At 49.2% G+C, this 10,974-nt stretch overlaps 4 protein-coding genes across 5 annotated transcripts; 1 reads left to right on the top strand and 3 right to left on the bottom strand.

The window, feature by feature from the left end:
• Nucleotides 1-11: 11 nt before the first annotated feature.
• LOC117651706 (glutathione S-transferase theta-1-like) lies at nt 12-1,556 on the bottom strand. The gene is made up of 6 exons (XM_034395975.1): nt 1,398-1,556; nt 1,032-1,151; nt 859-946; nt 627-777; nt 361-544; nt 12-275 (listed from the first exon to the last, which is right to left on the bottom strand). The coding sequence occupies exons 2-6, from the start codon at nt 1,141-1,143 to the stop codon at nt 142-144; spliced, it is 669 nt and encodes a 222-aa protein (XP_034251866.1). The 5' UTR covers nt 1,144-1,151; nt 1,398-1,556; the 3' UTR covers nt 12-141.
• A 679-nt stretch (nt 1,557-2,235) lies between these two features.
• LOC117651956 (glutamate receptor 2-like) lies at nt 2,236-4,136 on the bottom strand (the record flags this gene model as incomplete). Its single annotated transcript, XM_034396583.1, has 7 exons — nt 4,027-4,136; nt 3,821-3,936; nt 3,338-3,750; nt 2,940-3,148; nt 2,719-2,853; nt 2,483-2,631; nt 2,236-2,413 (listed from the first exon to the last, which is right to left on the bottom strand). Coding segments are annotated over exons 2-7 (1,107 nt in total), but the record flags the coding sequence as incomplete, so codon positions are not given.
• Nucleotides 4,137-5,835: 1,699 nt separating this feature from the next.
• On the top strand, nt 5,836-8,109 carry LOC117651544 (E3 ubiquitin-protein ligase parkin-like). The gene is made up of 9 exons (XM_034395634.1): nt 5,836-6,140; nt 6,247-6,418; nt 6,496-6,674; nt 6,750-6,901; nt 6,980-7,178; nt 7,259-7,396; nt 7,473-7,598; nt 7,669-7,753; nt 7,826-8,109. The coding sequence occupies exons 1-9, from the start codon at nt 5,892-5,894 to the stop codon at nt 7,933-7,935; spliced, it is 1,410 nt and encodes a 469-aa protein (XP_034251525.1). The 5' UTR covers nt 5,836-5,891; the 3' UTR covers nt 7,936-8,109.
• On the bottom strand, nt 8,102-10,914 carry LOC117651545 (divergent protein kinase domain 2A). 2 transcript variants are annotated; one of them, XM_034395635.1, is made up of 9 exons: nt 10,813-10,914; nt 10,204-10,461; nt 9,887-10,078; nt 9,554-9,796; nt 9,354-9,481; nt 9,116-9,282; nt 8,902-9,032; nt 8,615-8,817; nt 8,102-8,525 (listed from the first exon to the last, which is right to left on the bottom strand). In XM_034395635.1, exons 2-9 carry the CDS (start codon nt 10,426-10,428, stop codon nt 8,483-8,485), a joined length of 1,332 nt encoding a protein of 443 aa, XP_034251526.1. In that variant the 5' UTR covers nt 10,429-10,461; nt 10,813-10,914; the 3' UTR covers nt 8,102-8,482. The 2 variants fall into 2 exon arrangements, with proteins under 2 accessions (XP_034251526.1, XP_034251527.1); XM_034395636.1 differs by lacking the exon at nt 10,813-10,914 and adding an exon at nt 10,653-10,797 and having other exon boundaries at nt 8,483-8,525.
• Nucleotides 10,915-10,974: the final 60 nt, after the last annotated feature.

The raw sequence follows: 10,974 nt of genomic DNA, 5'->3' as shown, positions 1-10,974 counted from the left end.
TCAGAACATCATTTTCACTTGCTAAGATGATTTATTCACAAAAACACAATAAGAAAGTATACAAAACAGAGCATATGTGATGAATGATTACAATTAAACAATTAGAAAATAACAAAGGTAAACTCATGCAATTCAACAATATCACATCTTTGATTGGGTTGCTGTGTGTAATTTTTTGATAAGCTTGTGGTATTCGGCATAGTGAGGATGCAAATCCCTGCGAACGCGCTCCAGCCATGCTCCAAGCTTTGGTCTCTCCTTGGTGACATCAATGTCTGTTGAAAGAAAATAATATAAATTTATAGTGGTACAAATGTCAATATTTTTTAAAGAACTAACAAGAAAACCACTGCCACCTACCAACTTGTTCTATTTCACAAGCTGCAAAAATGTCTGCTACACTTAGCTGTGAACCAACAAGGTAGGGGTTGCCAGACCCAAGCCATATGTTTTCAACATTGTCCAGGGAGGTGTTCATTCTGTCTAGATACAAAGCCAAAGTTTTTTCATTTGGCGGCTTTCCAGTGAACATTGGTCTCAGCATCTGAAATCAGGATGGCAATAGGAACACATAGAATGCTTTTAGAGTGTAGTAATATATTGTTAACAATCTTTTGCTTGCGTACCTTTGTTTGAAAATACATGGCACAACCAAGACGCAAATCAAGGTGCTGCCACTCCAAGAACTCATCTACAGCAGCTTGAGCTTTTAACTCCTTGGGATACAAATTGTTTGGGACACCGTACTTCTGCGACAAGTATCTTACAATGGCAACACTGCAAAAGGAGATAAGATGTAATTTAATTAAAAGAAATTAAATATGCAACACTGCAGTCGAAACAAACTAACAACTATACCTCTCTGATAGCTTGAATCCATCATCATCAATCGCTGGTACACGACCAAAACGATTAACACTCAAGAACGGTTCTTGCTTATGGGCACCTGCAACAGATTTCTCGGTAAGAGCAATGTCATAATATAAAGTAAAGGAGATGTAAGTTTACAAATATGAACAGAGCATGACTACCTTTGCGAAGAGCGACTGGACAATCCTCATGCGGAATTTTTGTCACAGTCAAGAACAGTTTTAATGCTCGAGAAGGCTGAGACATCAAATCATAGTAGAATTTCAAAGTCATGTTGGAGCCTAAGGACGAATAAAATAAACTTATGTCAGTGAAACTTTTTAACAGCTGCATTTCTACACAAAAAAGCTCAGAAATATATTAAATGAATGAGTAGTAGATAAGTAATTTTCCAAGTAAAATAATGAGAAATCGTATGCGCAACAGTTGGGTTATGATGACAGTTACTGATTCGATTTGTTCCAAAACAAACAAGAGATGATTTACACAAGTGAAGGCTATGCAGTGCAGAGCTAGCCTTAACTTACCTTCGAACCACGCGTTGACGATGGGTAAAAGTGCGGAAGACGGAGTATCTTACAAATTAGACACCCGTCAACTTACGTGGACTCCGAGCACTTTGTTTTTGTTGTTGTGTGGGGCCAAAGGTTGGGCCGGCGGCCGTTTCGAAATTCTCATACAGCGCTTGATTGGTCGAGAAAATTGTGGCATGGAAAGGCTGCGGTGTGATTGGTCTAGAGGCCTCAAGATTGGTCCAGGGACACAGGTTGTTTTTGTTTTTCTTGTTTTATTAGAAGTAGAAGGATTTTTTTTCCCTGGCGTGCGCACTCGATGGGTACATAGTGCAGCAAACACAAACATGGATGGATTCAGATACGCTGCTGGGTCTGGCTAGGCCCACTAATCCGTCCCGCTACGCATCGGCGTGGAGACGGTGGCCTATCTCGCGCCGTGGCGACGGCAGGGGCAAGGTAGGCCACCGTCTCCACGCCGATGCGTTGCGGGACGGACCAGTGGCCTACCTCGCAGGCGCTACACGCCTCTGAAGCAGCAGCCTGTATGGTAGGAGCAAATGTCCATGGCATTGCGGCATCACGAGAAGTCGAAACTGTGCTGCTTCTCGAGGCTGGCCGCGAACTGCGCCACGGCGAGGCCGCGCGTCTGCCAAGCGAGGTTCCGCCTCCGCAGCGCACCCGGGTCGCGGACACCGGCCGCGGGCCTGTTCTGCGCGGGTCCCTCCGCCACCCACACCGTCCTGGCCGGCCCCAGAGCCTTGTGGGGCACGGCGGCCTTCTCGGCCACGGGGTGGTTGGCCGTACGGCGCCTCGAGCACGGCGTCGGCCGGTGGCGGACGGACAGGATCTCGGCGGCCAGCAGCAGCAGGGAGATGACGCAGCCGTACGACAGCAGCAGCAGCAGCGGCACCACCTCCCGGACGCCGATGGCCATGAAGCCGCGGCCGCCGGACTCGCAGCGCGGCTTGGACGCGTACCAGCGCCTCGCGATGCGGTCCACCAGCCCCGTCTCGCGCTGCCACCGAACACTGCCAGGGAGTTAGGGGAGGCCCGGGCAAGGCCGGGCAAGGCCCAAGCCGCTACACTGCGACACCTACAATCTGGAGAAGGCCTCGCGGTACGGAGACTTCTCCACCGTGACGATGATCTGGGCCTCGCTCGGGAACAGCTCCATCTCGAACAGGTCGCACTTCTCGCCCTCGGTGAACTTCTCCTGGATCTCGTGGTACGCCTCGTTCATCTCGGCCTGGCGGCAGAGGCAGGCAGGTCGAAGCCGGCGGCGAGGGTTTGGGTCAAAAGGCGATCCCGTTCTGAGAAGGAGCGCGACTCTGACCTGGTAACCGTAGTCGCCCCGACGGACGAACTCAATGCCCTCCCAGACCGGCAGGAAGGCCGGCCTCTCGTGGGTCTTGATCTTCTTGACGAAGATGTCGCCCACGACGCCCCTCACCGCCTTGTCCACCTCGCCCTGCGGAGACGCGCTGTTAGTGAGCGAGACACTTCCAGTGCAGGCCCTGCAGGCCCTGCAGCAGCACCCTGGGCGTGGTGGCCTACCCTGAACCAGGCGTGGATGAAGGCCACGTCCATGGCGCCGATCTTCATGTGCGACGCGAGAAGCTCCTGCGGCGTGCGCAGCGGCGTCGGCGGCGCCTGCAGCAGCGCCACGATGAAGGCCGAGAAGGCCGTGAAGAGGAAGAAGCTCGTGAACAGGAACATGACCATGACGGTACGGCCCGACACCGAGTCCGGCGTCCTGTCCGCGCCTAAAACAACAATATTGCCGCGGGGATTCGAACCTGGGCCCCGGCCGACCGCGTTCGGAGAGCAAACCATTGGTGGCCACACGTTCGCTTTGAGTCCCACTTAGCGACTCTGGAGCTCAAAACGCGTCTAGAGTTTTGGCCGCCCTCCACCGGTCTTCTAGCCCACCGTGCAGAGGACGCAAGGCTCACCCTGCTGGCACAGCGCGCCCATCACGGCCAAGAAGCAGTCCGCCACGCTGTACGGCGCCGTGGTCCAGGAGGCCCCCACGTGCTTGGGCTGGGTCCAGGAGCGCGTGGTGGCCACGAGCTGCAGCACGCACAGCGCCATGAGGGCCAGCACGGCGAGCCACAGCCCGCGCGAGAAGGGCTGCAGGTAGAGGTTGGCCGCGGAGCGCGAGGACGACGACAGGCGGTACACCACGCCCGTCCGCAGCGGGAACGTCTCGCCCACCGAGTCCAGGATGTAGAGGCGCTCGTCGGTGACGTACACGGCCGTGGAGAGCAGGTCGCACTCGAAGCGCTGCAGCTCGCCCATCAGCCCGTCGAACATGCCGTTGGCGTCCTTGTTGTACCCGTAGTCCGTCCGCTCAAACACCAACATACTGGAAAGAAAATGTCTCAAAACGACGAAAGGCTTGCAAAGCCACCGTCTATGAAGGTTAGTGAGCGCACTGGGAGTTGGCCTGCTCCGCCATGTTCCTGACGACGGGGAAGTTGGTCTTCGGCCGGTAGTCGCGCTTCCGCTCGCGCAGGTCGTCGATGAAGGTGTAGAACTGGGGGAAGTTGATCTGGAAGAGAAATGAGAATCGAGTCAGGCTGGGCCTGGCTGGGCCGCTGCGACGCTGACGCTACGCCACTCGTCTCGGCGTCGCCCTCACGATGATGGGGGAGCGGAGCGTGGCGTTCTCCAGGTCGCTGCGTCTGCGCTGGATCGCCCGCTCCTCGGCCGAGGACAAGAGCCACCGCCACGAGGTGTCGTTGCTCGCGTCCGCCGCGCAGCCCTCGGCCGCCAGGTACGCCTGCGGCAAGGGCACACTGCGGACACTACACGTCGCGGCTGCGGGTTCGAGTCCCACCGTGGGGCCTTTTTCACCTGCAGGGGTCGCGCCATGCTGCTGCGGAACACGACGAAGGCCTGCAGCTGGCGGCCCGGGCCGCAGGGGTCGAGGACGGCGTCGTCGGGGGCCGTGCCGCCGGTGTCGCTGTGCGGCCGGCCCCGCGCGGCCTGCACGAAGAGCACGTCGCTGTCGCTCAGCACCACGAGGGTCTCCAGCACGCGCAGCGCCGAGGGCGGCAGCAGCGACACCTGGCGGAGGGAACGTCAGTACTTGGCCTTTTCGCAGTGGGGTGCGCGCTCAGCACCGCCCGGCACCGCCACACCGGAAGGCCGATTGCTGGAATGACTGACCTGCGAGTGCAGGGGTGGCTCCCCCGCGGGCCTCGGCCTGGACGACGGCGGCACCACCTGCAGGAGGACCTTCTCGTCGGGGAGCAGGGCGTCCTCCAGGTTCTGCGCGCCGTACCGCCCCGTCGGCACCAGCTCGGGGTTCGGGAACTCCTCCTGGGGACAAGGACACGGTGAACGTGTTCCAGTGCACGCTGCGGCCGAGTAGGCTGCCGAACACTCGTGCTCACCCCCGCGCCGTCCGACCAGCTCACGGTGCGGTCCGTGGGCGTGAGCTGACTCGGCGACTCCAGGCGTCCGTTGTCCAGGACGACCCAGTAGTTGGCTTGGTCGAACAAACGGAGCCGCGACGCCTGCGAGTTGAGGCGCAAGTTCAACAGGAAGCCCCAAAGCATTGTACAAACGGGTGAAAGCCAGAGAGTCGATCACCATGACGAGGAGCCGCGAGGCGGCGGGGCAGTCCAAGTCCACCAGGATGGCGGTCTGGCCGCCGCCCTCGCGCAGCGCGGCCTCCACCGCGGCGGCCGTCGTGTGGACTCGGCCGCGGAACAGGCTCGCCGCCACGCCCGCCGAGGACAACGCGAGGATAAGGCGCCTCTCGGCGGCTGCAGCACACGGACATCGTGGTGACGGTCGGGGTTGGTGAAAGTGGACGCAGCGCGCTCCCACCCGCACTCACCCAGGCCCCAGCACACGTAGGCCATGGCGCGGTGCAGGCCCCTGCGCGACACCTCCTGGACGGCGACCTCGGTGGCCGCGGAGAAGGGTGAGGCCATGTCCTCGGCGGAGTCGCCGGCCGCCGTCACCATGAGCACCACCATGACCGCCAGGGACTTCCTGACCATGTCCGCGTTCGAGAGGGCGCATGCGAGAGTGAGGGATCGCTAAGGTCACCCCACACCCTGCCGCCCCAGAGGACACCTGTCGGGCGTCATGGAACGGGCCCTGGGTATTCGGCATTCGGTCCTCGTGGGAGGCAAACACACATGGCGGGCTTCAAACGCGGAACCTCGTCGCGTGCCTCGCGCCTCGTGCCTTATTCAGGGCGGTCTCTCCGCGGACTCCAAGCTTCAAGGTCTCCCTCCCGTCCGGACGTCGCGGGGCTCAATCCGCGTCCCCCATCGAGAGTGGGCAAATGTTGACTCTCGCTGTCGCTGCCACGCTGCCACTGTAACGACGAGCGCGCCGCGTTTCGACAGTTTCGATTTCGGGCCTGGCCAGTATCCCCCGTTCCCGCCACTGGCCAAGCGGAACCGGGTGCGGAAGAATTCCCCGCCCGCAGCGCCGCCGTGGCGATAGGTGGAACTACAAAGGTCAACAAAAGGATGAGGCAACAGAATGCTAGATTTTTTTCGGTATTTAATTCAAGTATTGTTACATTTGATATTTACTCCCAAAATTAAGATGTCAAATTCGTTGAGCGTCTACATTAAATCCAGTGTTGGTAACACTCTGTCAGTCGAGTTGGACCCGAAATGGGACATACGAAATTTGAAAGAAAAGATTGCACCAAAGTTAGGTTTATCTCCAGATGATGTTAAAATAATATTTGCTGGGAAAGAACTTATGGATTGTATTGTGATTGAGGTAAAGTAATTTTTAAAATATAGTTTTGTTACTGTCAGTCAAAATACATATCCTATGATGGTTTTACATTTTAGTCACGTAACCCCTTTAATTTTATTTTTGAAAGGAATGTGATTTAGGCCAACAAAGCATTTTACACGCAGTTAAAATTCGTCACATTGATAAGAAACAACAAAATGGGGACGAGAGTGATGTAGAAGGTTCTCGTCCAATGAATGAAACACTTGTTGATTGGCAGCTCACTGCCAATGAACGGAACAATTTAGAGAAGAACAATGGTGCGTTTTATTTATTTATTGTGCCCCTCAGTTAATTTTATTTGAATTTTAGTTTTACTTTAAATTTTTTTTTTCAGACCCTGAACATGGAAGAGCTCACTTTTATGTATACTGCTCACATCCATGTAAGAAATTGAGGCCCGGGAAGTTGCGAGTAAGATGTGCAACTTGTTCTAGTGGTGCATTCACAGTTGACAGGGATCCACAGTGCTGGGATGATGTATTGAAAGAGCAGAAAATCTCAGGAACATGTGAGGTATGTTGAAGAATTTTTCATTGTTAGTGCTTACTTGAAGATGTAAAATGTCTTATTGATTTCATTTGTATTCAGGAATGTCCAGAAGAAGGCGCACCCCAGTTTGCTAAATTTTTCTTTAAATGCTCAGAGCACGCTTCTCAGGGAGAACATGAAGAAACTGTGCCTCTGGATTTGGTAAAAACAAATATTAGAGACGTTCCGTGTCTTGCGTGCACCGAAATTAAGTATGATCATAGTTACTGAAAGTTGTGTTTTTCAAGACTTCTTAAAAATTTTAAAAATCTGTGTTTGTTTTTCTGCAGGAACCCTGTTCTTGTTTTTCCGTGCCATGAAGGGCATGTGACATGCCTGGACTGTTTCCAGGCGTACTGCATTTCTCGCCTCAGAGACAGACAGTTCTGGTCACATCCAGAATTAGGATACACCCTTCCATGCCCTGCTGGCTGTGCAGATTCCCTCATCCAGGAAGTGCATCACTTCCACTTACTCACTGATGAGCAAGTAATATTGGAAAAGATCTGGTTTTGAGGTAACTTTTTGGATCTTTGTGTTGACATTTTCCATTTGTCTCCCAATTTCAGTATGCCATGTATCAGCGATTTGGAGCTGAAGAGTTTGTACTCCAAGCCGGCGGTGTTTTGTGCCCACAACCAGGGTGTGGCATGGGGATTTTGGCCCCAGAAGGTTGCCGAAAAATCCATTGTGCTCATGGATGTGAGGTATTGTTGCATGTGATGCATTTAAGATATTACAAGAAAAGACTGTCTGTATCTCTCTGATCATTCTTCCTTCCAGTTCGTGTTTTGTCGGCAATGTCGGCAAGGTTATCATCTTGGAGAATGTTCTGATGTTGAGACAGATGATACAGGACAGCTTGGCTCTAATTGTCAGTACAATGTAGACCCCGTTCGTGCCAGTCAAGTGAGTAATTTGGGTGCAGATTTCTATTTTAACTGAAAACCATCAGTCAGTGTGGTGTTGATTTTTTTAGGCCAGGTGGGATGAGGCAACCAAAGCAGCTATTCGTGTTACCACTAAGCCTTGTCCTAAGTGTCGCACACCAACTGAGAGGAGTGGTGAGTAGGAATACACATTTTTCCTCAATCTTTTTTATGGTTCAGTAGTTGAGATTCATTGGATGTTTCCAGGGGGCTGCATGCATATGATATGCACCAGGCCTCAATGCGGTTTCCATTGGTGTTGGGTTTGTCAAACAGAGTGGACCAGAGATTGCATGGGAAGTCATTGGTTTGGCTAACCAGACATGAATTTCATGGTAGAGATAACAATTTTTTTAAAGATCTATTAAAGAATGAAATATGAATTAATGAAATATCAAGATCAACTTAGCTTGGGATGCAAAATAAGGCTGTCAGAGACTTGAAATCAAGTATGTAAATTGTGATGTAGGAATAAATGAAATATTTTCCTCTTACGTTTTATTTATTTGGCAGCCTGGTTGTCAAAGACTTGTCAGTCTGGGCCCACTGGGCAACCTTAGGGGGTAAGTTGGGGAAGAAAAATATAGGGTAAAATGCCCCTCCTTGGTAATTTTCAAGGAGCTACTACAAACAATAAGAGAATAAAGATGAATTGACAGTACACTTAATGTCGAGAGAACAATGAGAGTGAGAGAGCATAAATATCTTGACACTAGTTACAGTAATATTTCCAATTAAAATGAGATCACTAAAACTTAATGGTAACAGTTAAAATACACAGTACTTGATAAATTATTATCACAAACTGGAAAACAATGCATTAAATGGTGCTTTGCATACCTTAAACCTAAATATAAAAATAATTTAGAAATATTTCCATGTGTTTACCAAAGTACTATCTCCAAACCTGCAGAAATAGAAAACCAAGTTCAGTTTGGAGCTAATGCAATTCTCAACAGTAGATACAATCATGCTGATTTAATTAAAGGGACTTACAGAGGACTTTCTTTGGAAGCAATATTTAAAATATCTCTTAGGCGTCGGGCACTTTTAATGTGATCAGTTGACGCTCCTGTTGAACATTCATTCAAAAAATGCTCCATTTGTGGATATTCCTTTTGTATTTCAGGTGGAAACGAATGCAACAGACCACCTGGTAAGTAGTTATCATTGCTACCCACACCTGGAGCAAGAAGTTGCTACAAAAAAGGGTTACATTAATTTTTTTAAAGTAACATAAGACATCAAGAAAAAAAATATGCCAGGAAAGGAACCATAACTACCTGGCAGATCATAAAATGGTTGTGATCACTAATGTGGTGATTGCATATATTATATGGAGAGAATGTGTTGCAACCAGGACAGTCCATGTATAACTCACTGAAATGAGTCTCATTCCACATATCAGGAACACCTGAAAATTCAGTTCACTTAAAACATAGACTAATGTACAGGCACTCAGAGGAATTCTTCTATATAACCCATACAATTACTTACTTGATGGATGACGATCAACAACCACAAAATGTTCCAGATCTATGAAGGAAAGTTTTCCCTGATCATTCACAACTACATTATCTGCAGATGCATCCAATAAATAGAATGCAAATCTAGGATGAGAGTATGTGAAGCGGTCTGCTGCTAAAAGGAGCTGAAGGGCTAATCTGAAAGTAGAAACACACATGAACTTTTTCAATTATTCACAAATAATTTATTAGAAGGAACTAAACTTTACCCAGCTCTTTCCGGCCACGATTTCCTGTGGTAATCAATCAATGGTTCACCTGCATTTAAGGCAACAGCAATACGCCCACAAGCACCCAAGTAGTGAGGCACAGGCCAGCCATCTTCCGCTCTCATGATCTGCAATGAAGATTTAAATCACACACTATTCAGAACAAAAATATAGAACAAAGCTTAAGGACTACTACTTACTTGCAGTAGAAGAGGCTCTGGGTTGATTAGAAGCAAAGTCCAAATATTGGCTGTAATTGGATCATTACCAAGTTTGACTGAATTTGTACCATTAGTTTTTGGCAGTATAGGGCTGAATAGGGTGTCAACATGTTCTGTTGATGGGCACAGTCTGAGACGATAATCGTTTAAATTCGCTGACTCATTTAAAAGTCTCTCCACAGAGTTGCGCATACTTATAACTTTAAACACAACTGACTTCATCTACAAGTTAGAATAAAAGAAGCAGACTTAAAATGATGTTGGCTTTACCATTCGTATTCTTGAAATAGCTTTCAGAGCAGGTTTACTCACTTGATCATTACAACTGTTATCAATTTTCATGGCTTGACAAATAGAACTGTCCATATTTTGTAATTCAAAATCATGGCCAAGACGTTTAATTATCACTCTTTGATGGTTAAACCAGCCAGAATAAACATTCTTCGTAGCAAAAGTGTTTGCAAGTAGTCCCAGACGCCCCCAAAAATCAAATTTGATAGAAATCTGAAAAGCAAATACAAGTACATTTGAAGCAAACAGTCAAATCCCTTTCATGAGAAGGCCACTAGCAACAAAATCTAGCATCATGATGATCCTAATACCTTAATGCCAAACATAATGTGACTCACCTCATCAGGCCCTTGCAGTATATCGTTACAAAGAGAGACTCCATAACATGCGGGACACTTGTTAAGCTCTAACATATCTCTAACATTTGGTTTCATAGAACTGTGCAGAACCAGCATAAGAAAAAAGGAAGCAAATAATAGAAAAAGAAGCCGCCGCAATCCAAGTTTCCTGATGATGCCACGAAAAGCCATCATGATGAATGATACGTTCATGTTCTCCGTCATACATCCTCTGAGTAAAAACTTCAAATTCTGATCCTGAAACAAATTGAGGATCAAGACTTCAAAACCAGAAACTCAAAACAAACAAATCCAAATTGCACTCTCGTAGTGTGGAGTTCAGGTTATAGTTGACTGAAGGAAGGTTTTGCTTTCTACACTAAACTATCAAAACAGACATTTTATTTCATGAAATTTACTGTTAGTCAGCAGACGTAAAGCCACCTTACCTCTTTGCTATATTGCTGCACTACAAGTCACACAATGGTCTAATGAAAGACTAAATTAACTTAAAATGAAAGGGAGCGAGCGATTTCGGTTAAAATGATCAGCTATGAGAGGGCTTTGCATATGACCCATCATAGATTTATAACAACCCAGGATACTCACTTCATAATCCAAACTACCTGTTGATTGACTGTTTATATTGATCCATCGGAACTAACCTAGGTTAACTTCTTTAGTGGCAAGGAGGGGGGGGGGGATGGGAAAGGGGAAGGGATGTGAAGGCCGCGAGGCGCGGACTTTCAAAAGAGGTGAATCGTCGGACGA

This window comes from Thrips palmi, unplaced genomic scaffold, assembly GCF_012932325.1.
Source record: "Thrips palmi isolate BJ-2018 unplaced genomic scaffold, TpBJ-2018v1 HiC_scaffold_6, whole genome shotgun sequence".
Lineage (NCBI taxonomy): Eukaryota > Metazoa > Arthropoda > Insecta > Thysanoptera > Thripidae > Thrips > Thrips palmi.
This window is presented reverse-complemented; position numbering and strand designations above follow the sequence as displayed.